The sequence below is a fragment of the Urocitellus parryii genome, chromosome 5 (assembly GCF_045843805.1).
Source record: "Urocitellus parryii isolate mUroPar1 chromosome 5, mUroPar1.hap1, whole genome shotgun sequence".
NCBI lineage: Eukaryota > Metazoa > Chordata > Mammalia > Rodentia > Sciuridae > Urocitellus > Urocitellus parryii.
The window spans coordinates 143,621,564-143,643,460 of NC_135535.1; the positions used below are offsets into that span (position 1 = coordinate 143,621,564).

The 21,897-nt window shown below is 30.9% G+C and overlaps 1 protein-coding gene across 17 annotated transcripts in view; it reads right to left on the minus strand.

The window, feature by feature from the left end:
* Window positions 1-21,897, minus strand: part of Pcdh15 (protocadherin related 15) — a 716,528-nt gene that overhangs the window by 329,717 nt on the left and 364,914 nt on the right. For all 17 annotated transcript variants that reach the window (XM_077799359.1, XM_077799358.1, XM_077799357.1 and 14 more), the window contains one exon: window positions 6,951-7,059. In XM_077799359.1, the coding sequence (XP_077655485.1) occupies window positions 6,951-7,059 (109 nt within the window). The remainder of the gene's footprint in view (window positions 1-6,950; window positions 7,060-21,897) is intronic.

Below are 21,897 nucleotides of genomic sequence, written 5' to 3' on the forward strand. Positions count from 1 at the left end.
TGAAGAACAAATGAATTTATATTTTGATAACATCAAATTTTTAAATTTTTTTATTTGTCTACTTTTGCAATATTTAAGAAATTGTTGCCAGTCCTAAGGTCACTTAAATTCTGAGAAGGTTTATAGTTTAGCTCTTATATTTAAGAATAGAAAGGCTTTCAAGTTACTTTTTATACATTGTTTGAAGTATAGTTTAAGGTTAATTGGGTTATATATGATTATTCAATTGTTCCAGCATCATTGGTTGCAAATATTAATTTTTCCTCTATTGAATTATTTTGTGTCTTTTATTATTTTTCAAATCTTCTCTTATTATTTTCTAAGATGTTTATATATGCATCCTTTATGGGCATAGTACATCTGACCCTATAGGCACAGCTTATTAAAGTGGAGGTTAATAACCTAAAATAGTAATTATTTGTTCCTGTTTCAACAATTTTCACTTAGAAAAAAAAATCATAAGACAGACATGGCAGCTGAACCACTATAATAGCAAACACCTGTAGTAAAGTCCTTTAATTCCTCTTGTTGAAATTCATCCTTCTGCGATATGTTAAAAGATTGCCTTGGATTCTGGCAGAAACTAAAGCTCTTTTAAAAAATTGACTTTACTGTCAAGACAAAATCAAGTTCACTTGTCTAATTAACAAAGTCATATCCAAGAGAGCATAGATTTTAATATTTGATGTATGGGAACATGAGCATGAAACTGTTGCAGAGGGGCACTTAAGCAATACTGTGTGAAATGTTTCTCTTTCTCCTCTAAGAATATCAATTTTCATATATAGCACTTAACTAGCAATGTGATGCACATATAAATCTAAGAATCCGTCTACCAGTTGCCATGGAGACATATGGAAATATGTGATTATTCTCTAAATTTTAAATATGTTCATATGTAGGGAATAATAATTAGTCAAATGTCACTAATGAATACACCCACGATTTCCTTTGCTGGAATAAAAGCAATCATAATATGTAACTTATCTCCATATTATCTTTTATGAAAACATATTAGTGATTCCTGAATGCTGAGTATCTGGCAGAAGCTAAGGTATTAGTATATAAAATCATGTTCCAAAAACAAAAGTCTAACTTCAAATTCTCATTATATTCACTTAATTTATGTCATTTGGAAAAATGAGGCAAAACTTAATTTATCAAAAATGTTATTATCCCCAAATATCTCCACAATTCTGTGTTTTCTCCACATGAACCTTCATTACTTAATCTTGGAGTCATATTGAGAATATGTCATTTCTCTGATATTCAATGCATATGCCACTTCTTTCAGATAACTAAAACTATATTGATAATTTTAATATTATTTTTCTCCAGGCTTTAAAATCACAGTTCTTTTTGTATTAACTTATTGATATGTGCAAGTCCATATGCCCAACATAACTTCTAATTTCTTGCTAATCTATTTCATTAGTCAACATTCTAGAGAATGGAAATGCATGAGGGAAATGTAACTCAGGAACTATGTGCAAGGTGATGCAGCATTTGAATGACCAGCACATAGAGAAGTCCCTTGTGTACTTTGTAATACCAGGGGAAAACACACACACACACACACACACACTCACACAAATACACACACACGCACACCACACACACACACCAACACACAAATGTAATAAGCTATAACAAGCAGAAAACACTCTGAGTTTTCTCTGCTAATTGTAGTATCTGAAAGATACAGTAGGAAAAGTTTAGTGTCTTCGAACATTTTTTTCCTTTGATCAATTTGATATAAGCATTGAAATCCATATCTTCCTTCTGACTTTTCCAATATTAGTATTCTGTACATTAGACCATAATCATGATAATTAAAACTGAAAATACTTCATGAAGGTTTATAAAACATCTTGAGGATAAAAAAAAAATTTTATTTATTCATTTTTATGTGGTGCTGAGGATAGAACCCAGTGCCTCACACATGCGAGGCAAGGGCTCTACCACTGAACTACAACCCCAGTCCAATAAAATAATTTTGAATAATGGATTTGCCCTATATAGAATTATTAGCTGACATATTTTTTTCTTTCAGCACTTTGAATGTACTACCTTATTGCAGTCTGGCATCCATGCTAATGAGAAACCCTGCTGATCTTATTGAGGATGAATTGTTATGAAAAATTGTTCTTTTTTTTAAATGGCTTTCAAGATTGTTTTGAGGGTTGGGGTCATAGCTCAGTGGTAGAGCCCTTGCCTAGCATATGCAAGGTCCTGCCTTTGATTCCCAGTGCTACAAATAAAAAAATAAATAAATAATTGAAAAATAAAGATTTCTCCTTGTGTGACTTGACATTTTCATTAGGATGTACCTATGCATTTGGTTACAATCCCTTTCAATATACCCTAATTTAAGTTTATACAGCTTCTAGGATGTGTAGATAAACATTATTCCCAAATCCATGAAGTTTTGGGCCATTATTTATCCATACATTCTTTCTCTCTACTCTTTACAAAACTCTTACTTTCCATATTTGTTATAACAAATGCTGTCCCACAAGCTTCTGAGGTTACTTTCAGTTTTCTTCATTCTTTTTTCTTTCTGCTTCTTAGATTTCATAATGTCAGTTGATCTTTCCTCACATTTCCTGGTTGTTTCTTCTTACTACTTAGGTTTGCTACTTAGTGTCTCTAGTGAAACATTTATTTCAGAAATAATTTTTATTTTATTTAGTTCCTTTTAATAATTAAATTTATTTTTGCCATTTCCTCTTTGACAAGACATTGTTCTCATGCTTTTATTTAGTTATTTGCACAATGTGTAGTAGTTGGTGGTGTTATTATCATCAGAAAGAAAAGTAAAGCATATTTAGCTAAAAGTAAAGTTATTTAGCTCTCTTCTTGCATTTAAAATCAGAGATTGAAATTTTTGTCTAATGAGTTCAGAGTCTGGCTTCATCAAGAACATATTCCATTGATATTTCTTTTTCTGTATTGGCCATTGTATTATTTTTTTTTCTGGTTTTATAATTTTGTTTATACTTAGACTTTACAAATAGTATTCTGTAACAACTCTAGAAATCATATTAATACTCCACAGAGTTTACTAATTTAAGTTTACTATAGTTGTGCTTATTTTAATTCTGATATTTTCATATTAACATTCTAAAGTCTATATTCTTGGGATATATGACTATTGAAGTTAGACAATAATTATTACTTTAAAAATATTATTGGTACAGTAATTATTATTTTAATTGTTAAAAATAATATCTTTTACACAAATGGAGCAAATGAATTTCTTAAATTTTGCTCAGGAGCTCTTTATGCATGTTGGATCACATGTTTATTTTTCCTCAAGTTTTCCATATGAAACCCCATTTTAACATTTACATATTACTTTTTTTGGAGTCTCGAGGTTGGCCAGAAATGATAGAATGTAGAGCCTTTTCAAGAGTATGATTCTTGTTATTATTTTTCTGAATTCCCAGAAATGTGCTGAATCCTTTAAAAATCCCCTATGGACACAATTCTTTACCTTTTCCTACAAAGTTTTTTTTGTTTTGTTTTAATTAGTTACACATGACAGTACAATGACCTTGACATATCATACATTTGAATCAGATGGGATATAATATCTCATTTTTCTGAGTATACAGGTTGCAGAATCACATTGGTCATGCATTCACATATATACACACAGTAATAATAATGTACAAAGCTTTTTGATTGGTCTATTGTTTCCCTTAACTACGATCTATCATTTTAGGCAGCCACAAAAATAAAACACTTTTCTGTAATTGTTTTTGGTAAATACCCCTCTGGGAGAAGGCATTTTTCCCTGGGTGATCTAAAACAAGCTTCCAGTGAACCAACAGATAATTTTCATTGTATAAATCTTTCACCTCTTTTGTTAGGTTGATTTCCAAGTATTTTATTTATTTTTTTTTTTTGAGGATATTGTGAATGGGGTGGTTGTCCTCTCCTGCTGAAATGCCTTCTTCTGCGCTGGTCGCCAGGCAGCAGTGGCCCGGACCTCCGAGCAGGGTGGCCGAGATTCACCCGTCCGGGGAAAGCTGTCACCTCAAATAATCCCAAATTCCCTAGCTAGGTCTCACTTCAGCGGAATTTTGCTGGGAGTTTCTCAGCAGGTAGAATCCGAACGTTCGGATGTGTCTCTCTGTCTGCATGGCTGAGGAGGTACTGAAAGCACTGCCTCCCCGCCTGCCGCCAAGTTGAGTCTCCGAAAGGAAATAACTTTAGCTTACAATTTCAGAGGTTTAAGTCCAAGGTTGGATGACCCCAGGTTTAGGCCCCTAATGAGGATAGTAGATGATAGTGTTGCCTGTCCAAGTCAGAGCTAGTGCTCAGATCTTGATCCAGGAAGCAGAAAGAGGAAGAAATTGGTGGCAACAGTAACTTTGAAGGACATGCTAATGGCCTAGGAACAACCCTATGAAGTTTTTAGGAGTCCACAGAACCTCCAAAACTACAACACAAGGGACCAAGTCTATACGTAGGGATGTTTGTAGAACATTCATTCAAATGGTAGTGAGCAGTAAATTTTCAGAGATCTTTACTTGACTATTTATGCTGAATATATATGAAATATATCCTTAAATGACTAAAAATTATCATCCAATATCATAACCATAGTGACTTTAATGTATAGTACTGAGTAAAACAATAGTGAGGAATTTTCTTAAATTTATAATTTGATGTTTTTGAAATCATAAGTACCCAAAGAAAACCAGTCCAGCCCATCTAAATTTATGATTGCTTTATGGAAATTTATAGTTCATTCAGAAAAGGTGTATTTATCATTAGAGTTTGTTTTGTTTTGTTTTTTGTAAAATTTCTTCCTGCAGTATATATTCCAATCATCCTAATAGTTAGGCTGGATAAGGCCATTGATTGGGTGTCAATCAGAGTTTCACTTACCCCTTTATAAATTCACCTTATTAGGAGAAAAATTTTTTAAGACCCAATTTTTAAAGCAAGGAGTAATTATAAATTATTATTCTAATATCTGTCACTTTGATTAGCCCTACGAATCACATCCCTGCATTGTTTATTTTGCACAAAATGTCATTAAACACACCATAGGAAATAACAAATCAAGGTGGCAAAGTTGACTTAGATTGCAGTGATCAATTTCAGTGGTAATAATTCCACCATTGATTTTAATGGTAGTAAGGCCAGCAATTATTCTTACATGACCTTATCAGATGTCAACATCTGTATCTTCACATCTAGTATACAGAAACTATCTATAAGGTCTTGCCATGAGGAAGATATATGCTCACAATAATTTGAAAGGACTTAAGAAAAATCAAGGGTTTTGACATACTAAATGAAAGTAGACCTAAGGAAATACTCTTTGATCATGTAAGTGTTTTTTGTTTGTGTGCTTCTATTCATGAGTTTGATGTGATTTAGGCAATATGCTTTACTTTTCTTTCTGATGATAATAACACCACCAACTAATACAAATTGAGCATTAACTTTTTTCTCTATTGTGTATTGTGCTCTATCGTGTATTTCTATGTGTTTTGTATATCGAACTGCCTTACTTCATAGACTGGATGCTGATTTTCTGAAACACAAAACAAATGTAATTTTTTAAACTGAAAAAAATCTTTGAATGCCATTCAATGATACTCCACTTTAAATAGAATTGTTCTCTTAGTCTATTTGTAAAATTTGTCCTTTGTCTTTTGCATATGCTAAATAATTTACCTAGATATATTTTTTTTCCATTTTCAACTGGAAACCAAAATTTTCCTGCTGAAATGACTTTTCCAAAACAATCCTTTTAGAAATGTTCAATGCTACCTTCTCATGAAACCACAGGATATGTGGTTCAAATTATATTTATATTACCATGAGGCAATGTGTTTTAATTTACTTTTTGACATCTTCCTATCCTCAAATTCCTCCTCTTCCTAACCTAGAACATTTTATCTCTCATCTCTGAGTGTACTGCATTTAGCATATTGATCACTATATTACCAAGCCTTCAATTAATGAAATAAACATTATTTCCTGTTATCTATATAAAAACCTCTATAAACTTAAAAGAGTTTTACATTCATAAGAAATAAATACTAAAAGCTTTTAACAGAATTACTTGAATTTATTTACAAATAGAATTTTTAAGCACAACATGGTACAATAGTATAGAATCTGTCTAAATTCTACTGGTCGTTGTGCATGAACATAAGCACACATGCTGTGAGTCCAGGGGACAATAAAATTTAAAGGGAGTATTGAACTCCACTGAAGTTATTTTCCAAGCACAATTTAAAAGCAGGCCTTCTTAAGAGATGTGTGGTTCATCTTTAATGCATCTTTCCCTCTAAAACCTAAAAACCATGTAAATCAGCAACATGCATAGTTTATCAAAAGCAGTTTAAGAATAGCATAATCAAATTATCATTATATATATATATATATATATATATATATATATATATATATATATATATATTGAATTAGGACACCTTTTGTGGAATCTTTCCAAGAAAAATTGTCAAGCATATAATGCATTGTGAACCCTTAGGCTACTCATGATCTTTTTCCTTCTCCCATATGTCTCCAAAATTGACATTATTTAATTCAGTTATATTTTATCAGAATCCTGTATAGTGTCCAACCAATGGCAAGATATAAGTAGAACAAAAAATGTTTTCCTTTGATTTTCAAAAAATTTTCCTAAAGAACGCTTTATGAGATGTGATGGATAAAACTACTAATGTGTTAATTACTTATTTTGCTCTATTTGTAAAAGTATTTTAAATTGTTTTATATATTTTGCTAAAACTATGAAGAAGAAAGACTTTATATTATTACATCTAAATTTTTATATATAAATGCGACAGTCAATTTCAATATAAGAAACTTTATCATTAAAAGGATTTTCTTTGGTTTGAAAGTATTTCATCATAATTCTACAGTGATTACTGATAATATAAAACTTTAGAAATACGCACCAACAAGGATGGAATAGAGGATGCCGGGCCTATCTGATGGTGGCTGAATATTCCGGTCCTGATCAATGGCTTGGATTGGTGGAGTAACAACAATGGGGTTCAGTTCTTCCTAGAAAAAAATTCAGAAATTAGTTCAGCTGCATTCTAATACTTTCAAAAGAATTGACATTGATATATCTTAGTCTGGCCACCTATAGAGCATCTGATCTAGTAGTTAAAATAAATGTTAGGACTCATGGTTTTAGACCTTACAATACTTAACTTTGAATGTGAAGAGGAAGCAAGGTGCCTGAAAATTAAAAATGAAAAGACATAGTAATCTGTACATAGAATTTGATATGGGGAAAATGAGGAAAGATGATTATAATACATCCTTAAATTTTCTAGAGGTTGTGTTTTTTAAGATGAAGGCTATAAAATGTTCTGATATGAAGTTTTTCTTTCTGCTTTAGAAAATACTTGAAATGTTTATATTGTCTCCATCCTAAATATTTCTTTACATTTTTATATAAATTACATTAATTTGATAAACTTCAAAAATATGCATTAATTAGTTCAGCTGCATTCTAATAGTTTCAAAAGACTGACATTGATAGGTATCAAAGTCACATTATTTGAGTTTTATATTATTAAAATTAGTTAATAGCAGGTATAGACATCAAAGTAGATTTTAGACCAATGGTACAGAATAGATTACACAAAGATAAACCCACATAGAAACATTTACCTCATTCTAGACAAAGGTACCAAAAATATATATTGGAGAGAAGATTTTCTCTTCAACAAATGGTGCTGGGAAAACTGGAAATCCATATGCAGCAAAATAAAACTAATTCCCTATCTCTCACCATGCACAAAACTCAACTCAAAGTGTATCAAGGACCTAGAAATTAGACAAGAGAGCCTACATCTACTAGAAGAAAAAGTAGGCCCAAATCTTCATCATGTTGGATCAGGCCCTCAACTTCCTTAATAAGACTCATAAAGTGCAAGAAATAAAATCAAGGATCAATGAGTGGAATGGATTCAAACTAAAAAGCTTGTTCTCAGCAAAAGAGAGAGCCTACGTTTTGGGAGATATAAAACCAATCAACAAACATAAAAATATATGAAAAAAATGTTCAACATCTCTAGTAATTAGAGAAATGCAAAACTACTCTAAGATTTCATCTCATTCTGGTCAGAATGGCAGTTATCAATATAAGCAACAATAAGTGTTGGTGAGTATATAGAGAAAAAGTAACTTATACATTGGTGGTAGGACTGCAAATTGGTGCAACCAGTATGGAAATCAGTATGGAGAGTCCTGCTGGGAATGGAACCAATATTTGACCCAGCTATCCCACTCCTCTGTCTATACCCTAAGGACTTAAAAATTCACTATTGCTAAACTGTGGAAGCAATCTAGATGCACTTCAATAGATGAATGGATAAAGAAACTGTAGTACATATACACAATGGAATATTACTCAACATTAAAATAGAATAAAATTATGGCATTTGCAGATGGAGTTGGAAAATATCATGCTAAGCAATGTAAGCCAATCCCAAAAAACCAAAGCCTGGATATTCTCTCTGAAAAGTGGATGTTGACACATAATGACGGAGTGGGCAGTGGCATGGGGAGAATGGAGAATCTTTCATAGGGCAAAGGGGAGGGAGGGAAGGGGAGGGGATATGGGGGTAGGAAGATGGTGGAATAAGATAAATATCATTACCTAGATATGTATATGACTGCACATGTGGTGCGACTTTACATCATGTACAACAAGAGCAATGAAAAGTTGTGCTCCATTTGTGGACAACGAATTGAAATGCATTCTGCTATCATGTATAATTAGAACAAATTTAAAAATAAATAAAAAACAATGAAAAAATAGTTATATATTATGTAGTTATAAGTGCTTAATCTATAATGGTCTTCAAAATTTATAATAGATATTTTAAGCTGGTGTTTCCCAATTTGATGTCCAGTGGTATTTTATTTTGCTATCAACACTTGTAAAAAGTTTTTCCTATTGGAAAAGAACCAGATAAGCAATATATATATACTTTGTCAGCCATAAGTTTATGTTGCAGTCTCTCATCTCCTCCATTATGGCATAAGAGCCACAAGTAGACATAAATGTTTCAATAAAACTTTATTTTAAAAAGGAAGTAAGTGACACATAATTTACTAACTCCTATATGAATAATCTGTATGCTGGAAAAAAATGAAGAATGAAAAAGCAATAATATATATGTTGGATAAATGAAAATATTTTTGTACAGATCAATTTGGGAATCATGGTAATAAATAAAGTGTTAAAAAGTTGATCTACAGCAAGGAAGAGCTTCTCAGAGACTTAAGTATGCTAATTTGTGTAATGACTCCCTAAAGACATGGCATTGTGTGTACAATTGCTAGAAACATTTATTAACATCTCTTTGAACTAATATCTTTAGAACATATTTTGGGAAACACCACTTTAAATTTTTGCAACCCTGGGCCCCAATATGTAAGTGGTAATTCTAAAGGGAAATAAAAATCTCTCTTAGTATCTGACAACTTCACATTCTGAGGAAATACTTCAATGATATTTCATATTATTTCTTTTCAAGTGAATGTATTTTTATCAGCCAAAGTCAATTTATAGTTAAACTCCTTTATTCCCGGTTCAGCTAATGAAATATATGGCATCTTTTCAAAAGTGTGGCACTACTCAGACCCTGAGAAAGGATTTCAATTCTGAGTATTTTCTGTAGTCCTAATCTGCTTCCTATGGTCAGAGAAATATACCCAGAAATCCCAAATAGTTTCTGACTATTTGAAATACCTAAGTTTCCTATTTGCAATTTTAAAAAGTAAAATGTGAGGTTTTCTATAGAGTGGTAAGTGTGAAAAAAAAATCTACAATATTGAGGTGTCCCATCTGACCATCTTTGCTCTCCTTGTTTCTGTAGAGCTGCCAAGTTACTAATCCATGAAAGTTTTAGTTTTGATAATTAGCCATGTAAATTAAAATCCTCTCCAAATAACATCTACAGTTGATGAAATAAGCAGTGGAGCTTTAATTGTCTTACTTAAAGTTAAATAAACAAAAGGAAAACCAAAAATAACAGCAAAGTCAAGAGGGAAGGAAAGGAGAAGTGTTAATTACATTTCTCAACTATATTGTTTCTTGTTAATAAATGTCATATGGTAAGAAGTGAAGAAAGAAAAAGAAAAAAATACAACATGTCTAATTATATTAATAATCATCAGAAGTAAAAATTGGAAATAGCAAAGTATGAATATATTTGGATACTAGGTCTGGAAGTGAGAGTAGATGGGAGGAAGATATTTTACCTAAAATCATTAAGTATTGTTTGATTATGTCATTAACATGGCTGCACTATTTTTAATTTTATAAATAAATGAATAAATTTACAGTAAGGAAAATAAAGAAATTTTCTAGGTAAATTTTTCTATATTTCTGGAAATTTGGGAGAAATAATGTTTTAAAATAACTTATTATGATTCATAGTTTGCCTTAACTTACAGGAACTAGCAACTTACCCTAATAGATTTTTTTCCTCTGTTACCATTAATAAGTTTGTTAAAAAAATGAGGTTTAAAGATGAAAAAAATGCATTCTCAAACATAAATAATGTCCAAGATTACCTCCCAAATGAGTGGTGATCATTGAATCCTGAGAATTTTTACAATTACTAATATATACATTAAGATATACTGAAAATTGTGTATTGTTTAAGATGAAGCTGAAGAATTGACAGTAAATGAGCAAATTATTCAGCTTAAGTATTTTTAAGAAGAACAATGTAAACCCTGCCCCCAAAAGAATTGAGAAAAAAAATAGAGTGAAAAAATAATAAAATTGAGAGGAAAACAGAATATTCAGAAATGTCTTCAATTTCCTAAAACTATAATATCCTTATAATAAAAAATACCTTTTCTCCAAGTTACTTTTGAGGCAGAATCTCTAGGACACTGAGCTTAGAATATCAATCTATATCATTGGGTCAAGAATAGAGTGTAGATAGTGGTATATTGGCTTGCTTAGAAATAATACAAATTCTCTGCTTCTTTTCCAGTCTGCTAAATCAGAAACTTTAGGTGTTGAGTTTTAACAATTGTACCAGATGTTTTGATACAAGCTAAAATTTAGAACCTCTGGTTTAGCGTAGGAGAACCCCAGCTTCTGTACACATAGGTGCACAATTGCATATCCTTGCAGTTCTTGGGAGAGGGAGCAGGGAGAAAGAGGTGTCACAAGGTGATAGTGGGATTCAGAAAGAGATCTGCCTGTCCTATAGGAAAACTTCAGCTTGAATAACTGAAATTTAGATCATTATAACCCTCTGGAAGAAAAAAAAAGCAGAAAGAGACATATTTTTTAAACAATAGAGAAAATAATTTTGAATTTATTTTATAATTATCAATTGATATCCTTTAGGTATTCTTTTTTCATATTCCTTTCACCTTTGGTTCAGAGAGAGGCAGAATGTTGTCAGATTTTGGAACCAGCCACCTCTGATTTCAAATTCTAGTTCCCTTACTTTACTAGCTGTAAAATATGAGCATGTTAACCTCTCTTAATTTCTGTCATCTATAAAATTGGAAATATAATCATTGGGTCTCTTTCATTAGACTAGTGCATGGGTTAAATAAGTTCAATTATGTAAAACACTTAGAAATACTTTACTTGCTTCCCTTTTATTTTCTAAATTCTGTCCTGTGAAGTGAACAGAATTCTTCTTGCTGGCAAATGCAATTCATGCAATCAGAGAATTTGGCCAATAGTTGATTGAATGCATTTGTGTCAATTTATATTCTAATGAATTATTCAAGGTGGTAAGAGATCACCATTCTCTAATAAGTTTCAGAGTACCCACAACCAAGGAGAGTGTTACTACTACTGCCAGAAAAATTTTCAGAGCTCTTGGGTAAAGGCAATCGTTTCAGAGATTTGTTTCCTCTGAAGAACAGATTCTTTGCAAATAGATAGTAATTACTGTTGTTTATTCTTCTCCTGTCCTCCTCATTTATTTCAGCTTCTGATTTTACTGTCTAGATTATAGAGGAAGTATATGTTAAAGAGGTTAAAAAATCCACCCATAGATTGAATGCACTTCAGTATAATTTACGGAGAGGATCAAAATGTTCCTCTATTATGATATAATAGCTATAACCACTACTTTACCAAACCCTTGTTAGCAGAAAGTATATTTAGTTTTATAAACATCACACTAGTGCCTCACAGATTTCAACAAATTTTCATAATCAGGTTGAATTCCAGAAAATACCTAAAAAGGCCACTCAAACCCTGGAAGCCTCTGTCGTACTTTGCCTCAGAAGTGAAGCTGCTTTATAGCCTCATTTGTCTTTGAGCAGTCCTGTCTCTTGAATTCTATGTGGGCTGATAGGTTGTTGGGAGTACATAGGAGAGCAGATTTGTATTTCACTGTTTAAACCATTCAGAATTACATTCCCTGATCTTATCTTTACATGGATTAGGTCCACATAAAGAGATTCATAATGTGAATGTAAGAATAGAAACTAATAGCAATGAAATGATTATCACCTGTAAAATTACTGTATAATTCAATGATTATAGAGCTCATTATTATTAGCTGGGCATGGTGGCACATGCTTGTAATCTCAGCAGCTCAGGGGACAGGCAGAAGGTCCGCAAGTGCAAAGGCAGTCTCAGCAATTTAGAGAGGTGCTAAGCAACTCAGTGAAATGCCATCTCTAAATAAAATACAAGAATGGGCTGGGGATGCATCTCAGTGGTTACCTGGTTACGTGCCCCTGAGTTTAATCCCGGGTACCAAAAATAAAAAAAAGATCAATATTATCCCATTGGTAGTACATATTTCATGTTCATGAGTCTGTCTGGAGAGAGAGAGGTCTTGTTTTTGAATTGGTCTAAAACAATGTGCTCATGAACAATTATTGTATTCTACTGAGAAGACAAAGTTTTGAGGTGAATGTGGTTTCACTACTTCTCACACAACCTCATTACCAGATTGAAAAAAATTCCAGTCCAAATTTTATCATATAAACAATAGAGAAAATAATCTTAGCAAGTAATCACAAAAAAAGTATTCTGAAAACTTTTCTGCAGGTTTAAGAAAATTTCTACTCTCTTTACTCATAGGTGTTCAAGCTATTCCCTTTTATAAAACGTATATTTAAAGGTAACATGGAGATTCCAGATTGAATACTTGGACCATTTTAACTTGTATCAGGTAGACAGAAGTAATGATCCACAGAACTCTGCCATATCACTCATATCATATCATTTCTATGTTAAAAGGCCACATAACTCATTTGATTTTTAATTCTGTTTTATGCCAATCTTTTTTATTTAGGCAATCTTTATGTATTAAATATTTTTTTCCATTTTACTTATGTTAATTAATATCTATCACTGTACAAGTCTATAGGTCTATATATTTTGAAAATGAGAACCCATATTTGATATAAGACTCATTATTAAAGCCTTTGGTACTGGTTGAGATACCGATAAAAGAAACCCTGTATAAATGCTAAAAATGTCTTTCATCTTTACATTGAAAAAAATTCTTTTGAGTAAAATATACCTAAGAGTATACTGAACTTGCCAAAATATGTTAAAATCAATGACAAAATAATAACAATCTAATCCCCAAAACATTATTCAAATCCCTAAGGAAGAATATATTTGGATACATCTCTGAAAATGAAGCTAAACTCCTATTATCACACATTTCTATTGCATAATAATCTTACTTGACTATTATTTCCAATTATTAGAATTTTTAGTATTATGTGTTTGAAATATCAAGCCTATTTTTGTAATATTAGGCATATAATTTTATTATTATCTTGATGTTCGCTCTGTATTTAGTATGTGAAAAGAGGATATATGCAAAATATAAAAAATGCCAGGCCATAAGTTTTCTAACACTGACAAAAATAATTTAAAATTTCAGTAAATTTTATAGTTTAATATCAAAATGATTGAAAATATTATTTATTATTAAATTGATTTTATTGATTTTATGTTCTTTATATTTATGTAGACATTTCTCTTTAAATATCCACTCAAACTTAATATTTAATTTATATTTTAAATTGTTATAGAGTCCCATTAACAAAAGATTTAAAGTGCTTGTAAGAAATATCAGTGGATAGTATTATTCTCATCTAACATTATTTTACAAGTATACTGTTTTCTAGAAGTTTTTGAAAGCACTCACTCAGATTCTTGCTTGTTTCTATGTATTAACAAACAATAGAAAAGAATAACAAATCAAATATATTCTTAATCATTCAAATACACTTAAAATATTTCCTTAAGAGGCCAATCATTTCTGCTTTTATTTGCTTAGTTTTGCCTTTTTAAGTTGCAGAAATATCATATTAGCTGGAAAAGTTCTCAGAAATTTCAGACCTTCTCCAAACTGTGAATATTTCAAAAGGGTAACTAATTAAGGTGAGTGGTATGGGAACTTTAAAGTTTATATGGCACATAAAAACGATGTCTGGGTCATATTAAAGTCTTCAAAACAGTCTTGCTATTTACCATTCCTATAAGAGGATGGAAAAGTCCACAGGTGGAATACTCACATAGCAATGATTCATGAAAATACCATTAGATCCTATCTACTAATTTGAATGTTATATATTAAAGAGAAAACTCAATAAGTTAACAAAAAGCACCATCATTTTATTATTTTCATAGCTAACTTTATGACCCTTCAATATTATACTCTTTTTTATTCCATTGTGCATACACAGTTTTTAGATATATATTAAGCTTTCTATACTGTGACTGAATATATTTTCAAAATATGTATTTGAATATCCTTTCAACTGAGTATTTGAACACTTTTGCTGATACTGCCCACGTTTTCAAACTGCTTATTTGAATCTCTCTTTGCTTCTTAAATCAGAAAACTCTGGAGTAAGTTTCTCCTATATCTTGGATCTTCAAATAAATCCCAGAAGGGTAAGAAAATACTTAGCTATGAGTTAACCCCCTTGTTACTTCTTAGGATTTATCCTAGGAATAAAAACCTACAGGAAAAACTGCAAGCCTATGGACTTGTTTTACACTATCCAAGCAACATAGACTCAAAGCAATATTGCAATCAGAGACACTGGATTCAGCTACAGAAATTAGTTTCAAAAACCCTCAAATTTAAGGGCTTGCGTCTATTTGATAGATATTTGCAAAGAGGGTATATAGAGCATAAAAATATTCCTTATAGCCCTTTTTTGGTATTCTTAACCATTTCTTTAAGAGGTTCTTCTGTTCTAGTCCTCACATTGCCTCAAACCTGAGATATTCTTGTTCTTTGCCTTCCATTCATTAACACATTGCTTACTGGAAATCTTCAAGTCAGGACACTGTAAGTCAGTAGTACATAAGAAACTAAGTGGGTAGAATGGCTCTATTATGAAGAGGAAGAGACAATCTTGGGAGAACTTTGTTTACAATTTTAGTCTCATCACACTTGCATGAGTATTTCAATTACAAAAATGATATGATGCCCACTGTGTACCTCCATGTGTCATCATGATGACTTCAATTCATCATCAAATCATAATTAAAATTCAGAACTTCTCTCTCAGTCTCTCTAGTTTAGAGGTATGTACATACAATATAATATAATATATAATTAATAAATATTATATTATACAATATGTAGTATATAATGTACATTTTATTATAAGATATAATGATATTTAATATCATATAGCATAATATATGTATATATTCTCAATGTATAACAAATTTATAACAAAGCAGTCTTTTTTATTGATTTCATTTTGGAGAAAACAAAGTCTAAAGTTATCAGATGCAGTATGACTTAGTGGGAGAAGAAGCATGTTTTTACATCAGTGAAGCCGAGTAATGTGCACACTATTTTCCCAAGTGATTTTATTAGTTTATGTTCCCACTGAGTATATATGTGATAAACATGAATGTGCAAGTCAGTAGGAGAAATACTGAATTTTTTTTCATAAAGACTGATTAAATATTGCTTAACAACTTCTTTTGTTTGGTGAGGGATTGAACTCAGGGACACTCAACCACTGAGCCTTATCCCCAACCCTATTTTGTAGTTAATTTAAAGACAGGGTCTCACTGAGTTGCTTAGATGGTTGCTTTTGCTGAGGCTGGCTTTGAACTCGCAATTTTTCTGTCTCAGCCTCCCACAGCCGCTGGGATTACAGGCATGTAATTAGCCAACCACACTTGGCTAATTAACAACTTTTATGATAAAATTATATTAGATATTGACTCCATACTTTATGTAAAATAAATCTTAGTGGATCAAAAATAAAAATAAGAGAAAATCACAAATGGGTTAGACAATAACATAAGTGAAAATGAGGAAATGGTTTATTAAAAAATGCAAGTATTTTCATATCAAATAAATCATCAGTGATCACAAACAAATCTGGTAATTAGAACATTTAAAGGCCTAGGAGAAAAATGGTCTGAAAAATTTATAATAGAAAATAAGTAGGTTAAATTCTGGGGGAAAAATAATGATATCTGTTAAGAGGTTAGAAAGTACTTGTAGCTTTGAAAGTACTTAATGATTGTACTCTGAGTTGTTTATCTTACATAAATATTCAGAAATGTTGCTAAGAGAAATATTCACAAGCAAATATATTGTATAATACACAATTTACTTTATAAGCAAACTTTTTATGAAAGTTCAATAATATGATACCTTAATAAATTATTAGTTTCCATTCTGTTTTTACATTTCTATTTCATTCATGTAATCACTACTGAGATTAAAAAATAGAATATAGTCTCAGTAGCCCATTTTAAAATATTCTATGCCAAATACTACTCTTCCTTCCATCTTAGAGATGACATGACTTCTCATATCACAGATGTCATACTTGTTTTGAATTTTATGTAAATTGAAGTATAGAGTATATCTTCTAGGGCTTTTTTATTCTTATTTCTCGCAAGATATGCTTGCATCTGAGATCCATGCACATTGTTAAGTAGAATACACTTGTTTTAATGATTGTAGACTATACAACTAATATCCCAACGTTTTAAAATTATTTTTTAAAAGAAATGATAGATTTTAAATTATTTCTACTACATGCTGATATGAATAATGCTGATATAAGCATTTGTGACTGTCTTATACATATTCACATGCTTCTGTAAACATTAAGAATAAAGTTGGAGAATGTGCTGGATTGCTGCCAATTTTTTAAAGTGGTTTCATAGGTTAAAATATTAGATAGGGTGGGAGAATTTGAATTAATTCAAACATTTGCCACAGTTTGTAATTTTATTCTCTTTTAAAATGTTAGCAATTCCGGTAGGTGTGAATTTTTATCTCAATTTGTATGTTCTTGATGACAAATGAAATTAAACAACTATTTATGATATTGGACATTTCTGAAGCATTGATTTATGTGTTTTGGGTATTTTTCATTGAATTATGTATCTTTTTCTCCATGTTTCATAATAGTTCTCTGTTTGATGGAATGTAAGGCTTTTGTCAACTTAAGAATTTATAAGTTTCATATCCCTTATGGCTTATGTTTGACCCCTATTAGTATTGTCATATAGAAGAAAATTCCTAATTTACCTTATTTTAATAAAGTCCTATCTTTCTTTTTCTCTTTTCTTTTCATTTATACTTGGCTATATCCTCTCTCTCTCTCTCTCTCTCTCTCTCTCTCTCTCTATATATATATATATATATATATATATATATAATATATATATATATATATATATATATATAATACCCTCTGAGGTATATAGCTCATAAATTTTCTAAACTATTTATTTTAATAAAATAATTTTCTCATCCACTTCAGAATTTTTCACATATTCTTGTTTTTCCTGTTTTAGTTGCTTTGAATATAACTTTCTTGAGGGCAGGGTTAAGTCCTATTTGTTTTTGTATCTATGGCATTGGATAACACATGTAGCACATAGGAATTCAAAACTGTGAATAAAGGGATTGCCAGTTTTCGATTTATTTAGAGAATTCTTAAGGTTTATGACCCTAGCCTGGCTCACGGGGCTTCTGCAGGACATCCATGTACAAATATTGATGGCTTTTGAGACTCTCCTTATAATGTTGAGATATTTAAGCTATCAAGTTGCTACACTTAACAAGAGGCAAAAATAATGAGGCCAGGAATGTGGATTAAAAGAGATAAGAACTTACAAGCTTCCCTGAGAAGGACTTCTCAGGTAGTGTAAGTAGTCTTACAAACATATCTATTACTGCTATTAAATTTTAAGCCAAGTGTTAGATATAAAACCTACAAAATAAATTATTTAGTGATTACACATAAATATAATTTAAGATAATGTGCCAGAGAATTAAATATTTATATAAAGTCTACATTTCCTTTTATTAAAAGGAAGCTTCAGTCACATTTTCTGTAGACTCAGATGCATTGCACTTTTAGAATCAATTTATTCCCCATATTTTCATTATAAATGTTTCAGTGACATTTCTTAATTATTGATATCTAGATAAGCTACATAAATGTATTAAGAAAATGTTGTTTGCAAAAATATCTATAAATTGTTCAAGCAGGATAAAATAAATTCTATATGAGTTTTATATGAAGGAGCTAATGGTAAGAAGTATGGCATCTTAAAGTTATGTACCAGAAGTCAAATTACAAAATGTTTTGTAATGATATTTATCAATAAACAGTCATAGAAACTCCATTAGAAAATTTACAAGTTTAAATATCATGGGTGAAATTGTGCAAAATACCAAATATCAGAGATATTTAAGCATGAACAGATTGAATAAAATAAATTTTTATCCAGGTGTTAAAGGCAATATTGGTGTAGATTAAATATTGGTATAGATTTTTTATGTGTTTGTTTCTGATAAGGGCTGGATAGGGGAGTAAAAGAGAAATAGGCAGATAGATCAATAGATTAATTAATAGTCCTATAAGGCTATTTTGAGGGGAGTTGTTAAAATGCCTTAAAACAGTACAGCTTTTCATATACTAGCCAATGGAAAACATCTATAGGCAAATAGGAAAAAAAAATTATTTTCTTTCTGAATAAAGAAAGCATTATCTAGATTATCTTGTAAGAAGGAGTAGTAAGTAGGCATGTAGGCCCACATGCTCGGGCGCGCACACACACACATATTGTTCAACAGCTCAGCAATTTAGTATTCAGAAATTGAACTCAGTTTCACTTTACCACTGAGCCACATCCCAGCCCTTTTTATTTTTTGTATATTGAGACATGGACTCTCTAAGTTGCTCAGGACCTTGCTAAATTGCTGAGGCTGGCCTTGAACTTATGATTCCCTTGTCTCAGCCTCCTGTACCACCATGCCAGCTATGAGGTAGTGTCTCCCTGTGTTTTTCATTTGTCTTTATCTACCTATTTACCAATATATTTCACTGCATTACATTGTGGTTGATTATTTTTGTCTTATATGTAACATCATGATTCCAAGCAAATAAATATGATTTGAAACCACAATTTCCAATAATGTACAACATTCACAAATGTTATCAATAATTAGTTTTCAGAGTTAGATATTTGTTTCTTATATTACTTTGGCAACATAAATGATATATTCATTACTGTTCAATGTCATTAGTTATAATCTTAGATGTGCAGTTTCTTATTGAGGAATAAGAATGTGTTGAACTCCTCAGCACAAATTGCCAGATGGCTTTCCAAATAGATTTCAATGATTTATTTCTTTCTCAGTATTGTATGAGTGGTTATAATTGCATCTACTTATCAATATTGACAATGATATATATCTAGAATATTGCTAAATAAGTATAAAGCTTAATTTTAAATTTTCTTCCTAGCATGATTTATTTGATAGATTTATTTCTGTTTCTTCTGTTTATTTACTTAGTTTATATTCTTTTTAATTCTGGCATCTAAAAATTTTATTTCCATGGCAAATATTTCTAGACTTGTAAATACATTGTTTATTGTTTGCCTTTTGGTGTTATTTTCACTTTTATGTATGCAAATGTACCTTCTTTTAGATTTGTTTACCTAGTTTTTCACCTCTGAATTTTATATTTATGTAATATTTTAAATTTATTATTAGAGTGTATAAGGAAAATTGAATAGTAAAGATTTATTTTCCATCAATTTATATTTTCAATTTACTTTTTCAAAAGAAGTAAAACCAGTTTGAAAATCTCTGCTTTCTCCCTTTGTCTTAAATGGGAATCTACTAAACTTCATTCTTTAAAAATTTAATGATGGCTTGCTTCTATTCCATTGTATCATTTAAAAAATCTTAGCTTGATTATAATCCCTTAAAATAAAAAGATTTTTTTTTCTGTCATATGAGAGCAATAAAGTTTAGGACTCTGTATGTGTGTGTTTGTGTGTGTGTGTGTGTGTGTGTGTGTGTGTTTAGGAAAACGAAGTATTGGAATTTTGACTTACAATGTGGAATTGGAAATCTAAACATAAAATTAATGGACATAAGGACAATGGAATGTCAAGCAGAAATGATCATCTAATTGCACTTATTAATATCTCTAATTTGTTATACATCTGATCCCCAAGGATGTATATACAGACACACACACACACACATACACACACACATACACACACACACACACACACACACACACACACATACATGGATATACCACAACTGCTTCCATTATTAATAACATTTGAGAATTGGAAACCAGATTATAATTTTTATACTGTATCTTTACTTTAAGCATTGTTTCAGATTCCCATATTCAATGACAATACATTTATATTAATGCATTGGTTTGTATTTATATTGTTTCCATTGGTTTTAATGCTCCCATACAGTTGTTACAATACTTGAATTATTTATTTGTCTTCAACAGTCAACTAGTATATTACCTTGAATAATGTAATAAAATATAATAAAATGAGTAATAAAATAAGTTCTATCTATGCAAATTTTAATTATTTCAGTCTTAAGTATAATTTTGACCAAATTTTGGGTTCTCTAAGCATAAATTTTTCTTTGGAATCACTAAAATTTCTATGTAATATTTGATTTTGTTGATTTTAGTCCAACTATCCAGTTTAAATTTGTTTTTGTCTTCAAATAAACACAGTGTACCAGGCATTGTAAGTTGTGATCTCTTTGACTTTAGTTTATCTCATACTTTGCACACCTTCCATTTGCAATTGCATGTTATTTATAAATCTCATTTTTTCTATGCCATCTTTTTTTAAAACTTATTTTATTTGTTCATTTTAGATATACATGACAGTAGAGTACATTTTGACATATTATACAAACATGAAGTATGAATTATTCTAATTAGGATCCCAGAATTGTGGGTGTACACAATGGTGAGATTCACTGTGCTATATTTATATATGTACACAGGAACATGTTAGGTACATTCCACTGTCTTTCCTAAACCTATCTCCCTTCATTCCCCTTTGTCTAATCCACTGAATTTCTATTCTAGTCCCCCCTCTTTTGTGTTAGCATCCAGATATCAGAGAGAATATTCAACCTTTGGTTTTTTAGGGATTGGTTTATTTCATTTAGTATGATAGTCACCAAAGCCACCCATTTATTGGCAAAATGCATAAAGTCATTTTTTTAATGACTGAGCAATACTCAGTTATGTATGTACCATATTTTCTTTATCCATTAAGCTGTTGAAGTGCACATAGATTGGCTCCCTAGCTTAGTTAGTGTGAATTGAGCTGCTATAAACATTGATGTGGCTCTGTCATTATAGTATGCTGATTTTAAGTCCTTTGGGTATATACTGAAGAGAGGGATAACTGAGTCAAATGGTGATTTCATTCCTAAGTTTTAAAGGAATCTCTACACGCTCTCCAGAGTGATTGCAGCAATTTGCATTTTCACCAAAAGTATATGAGTGTACCTTGTCCCCTGTGTAGATATTTATTGTTAGTTATATTCTTGATAGTTGCCATTCTGAGGT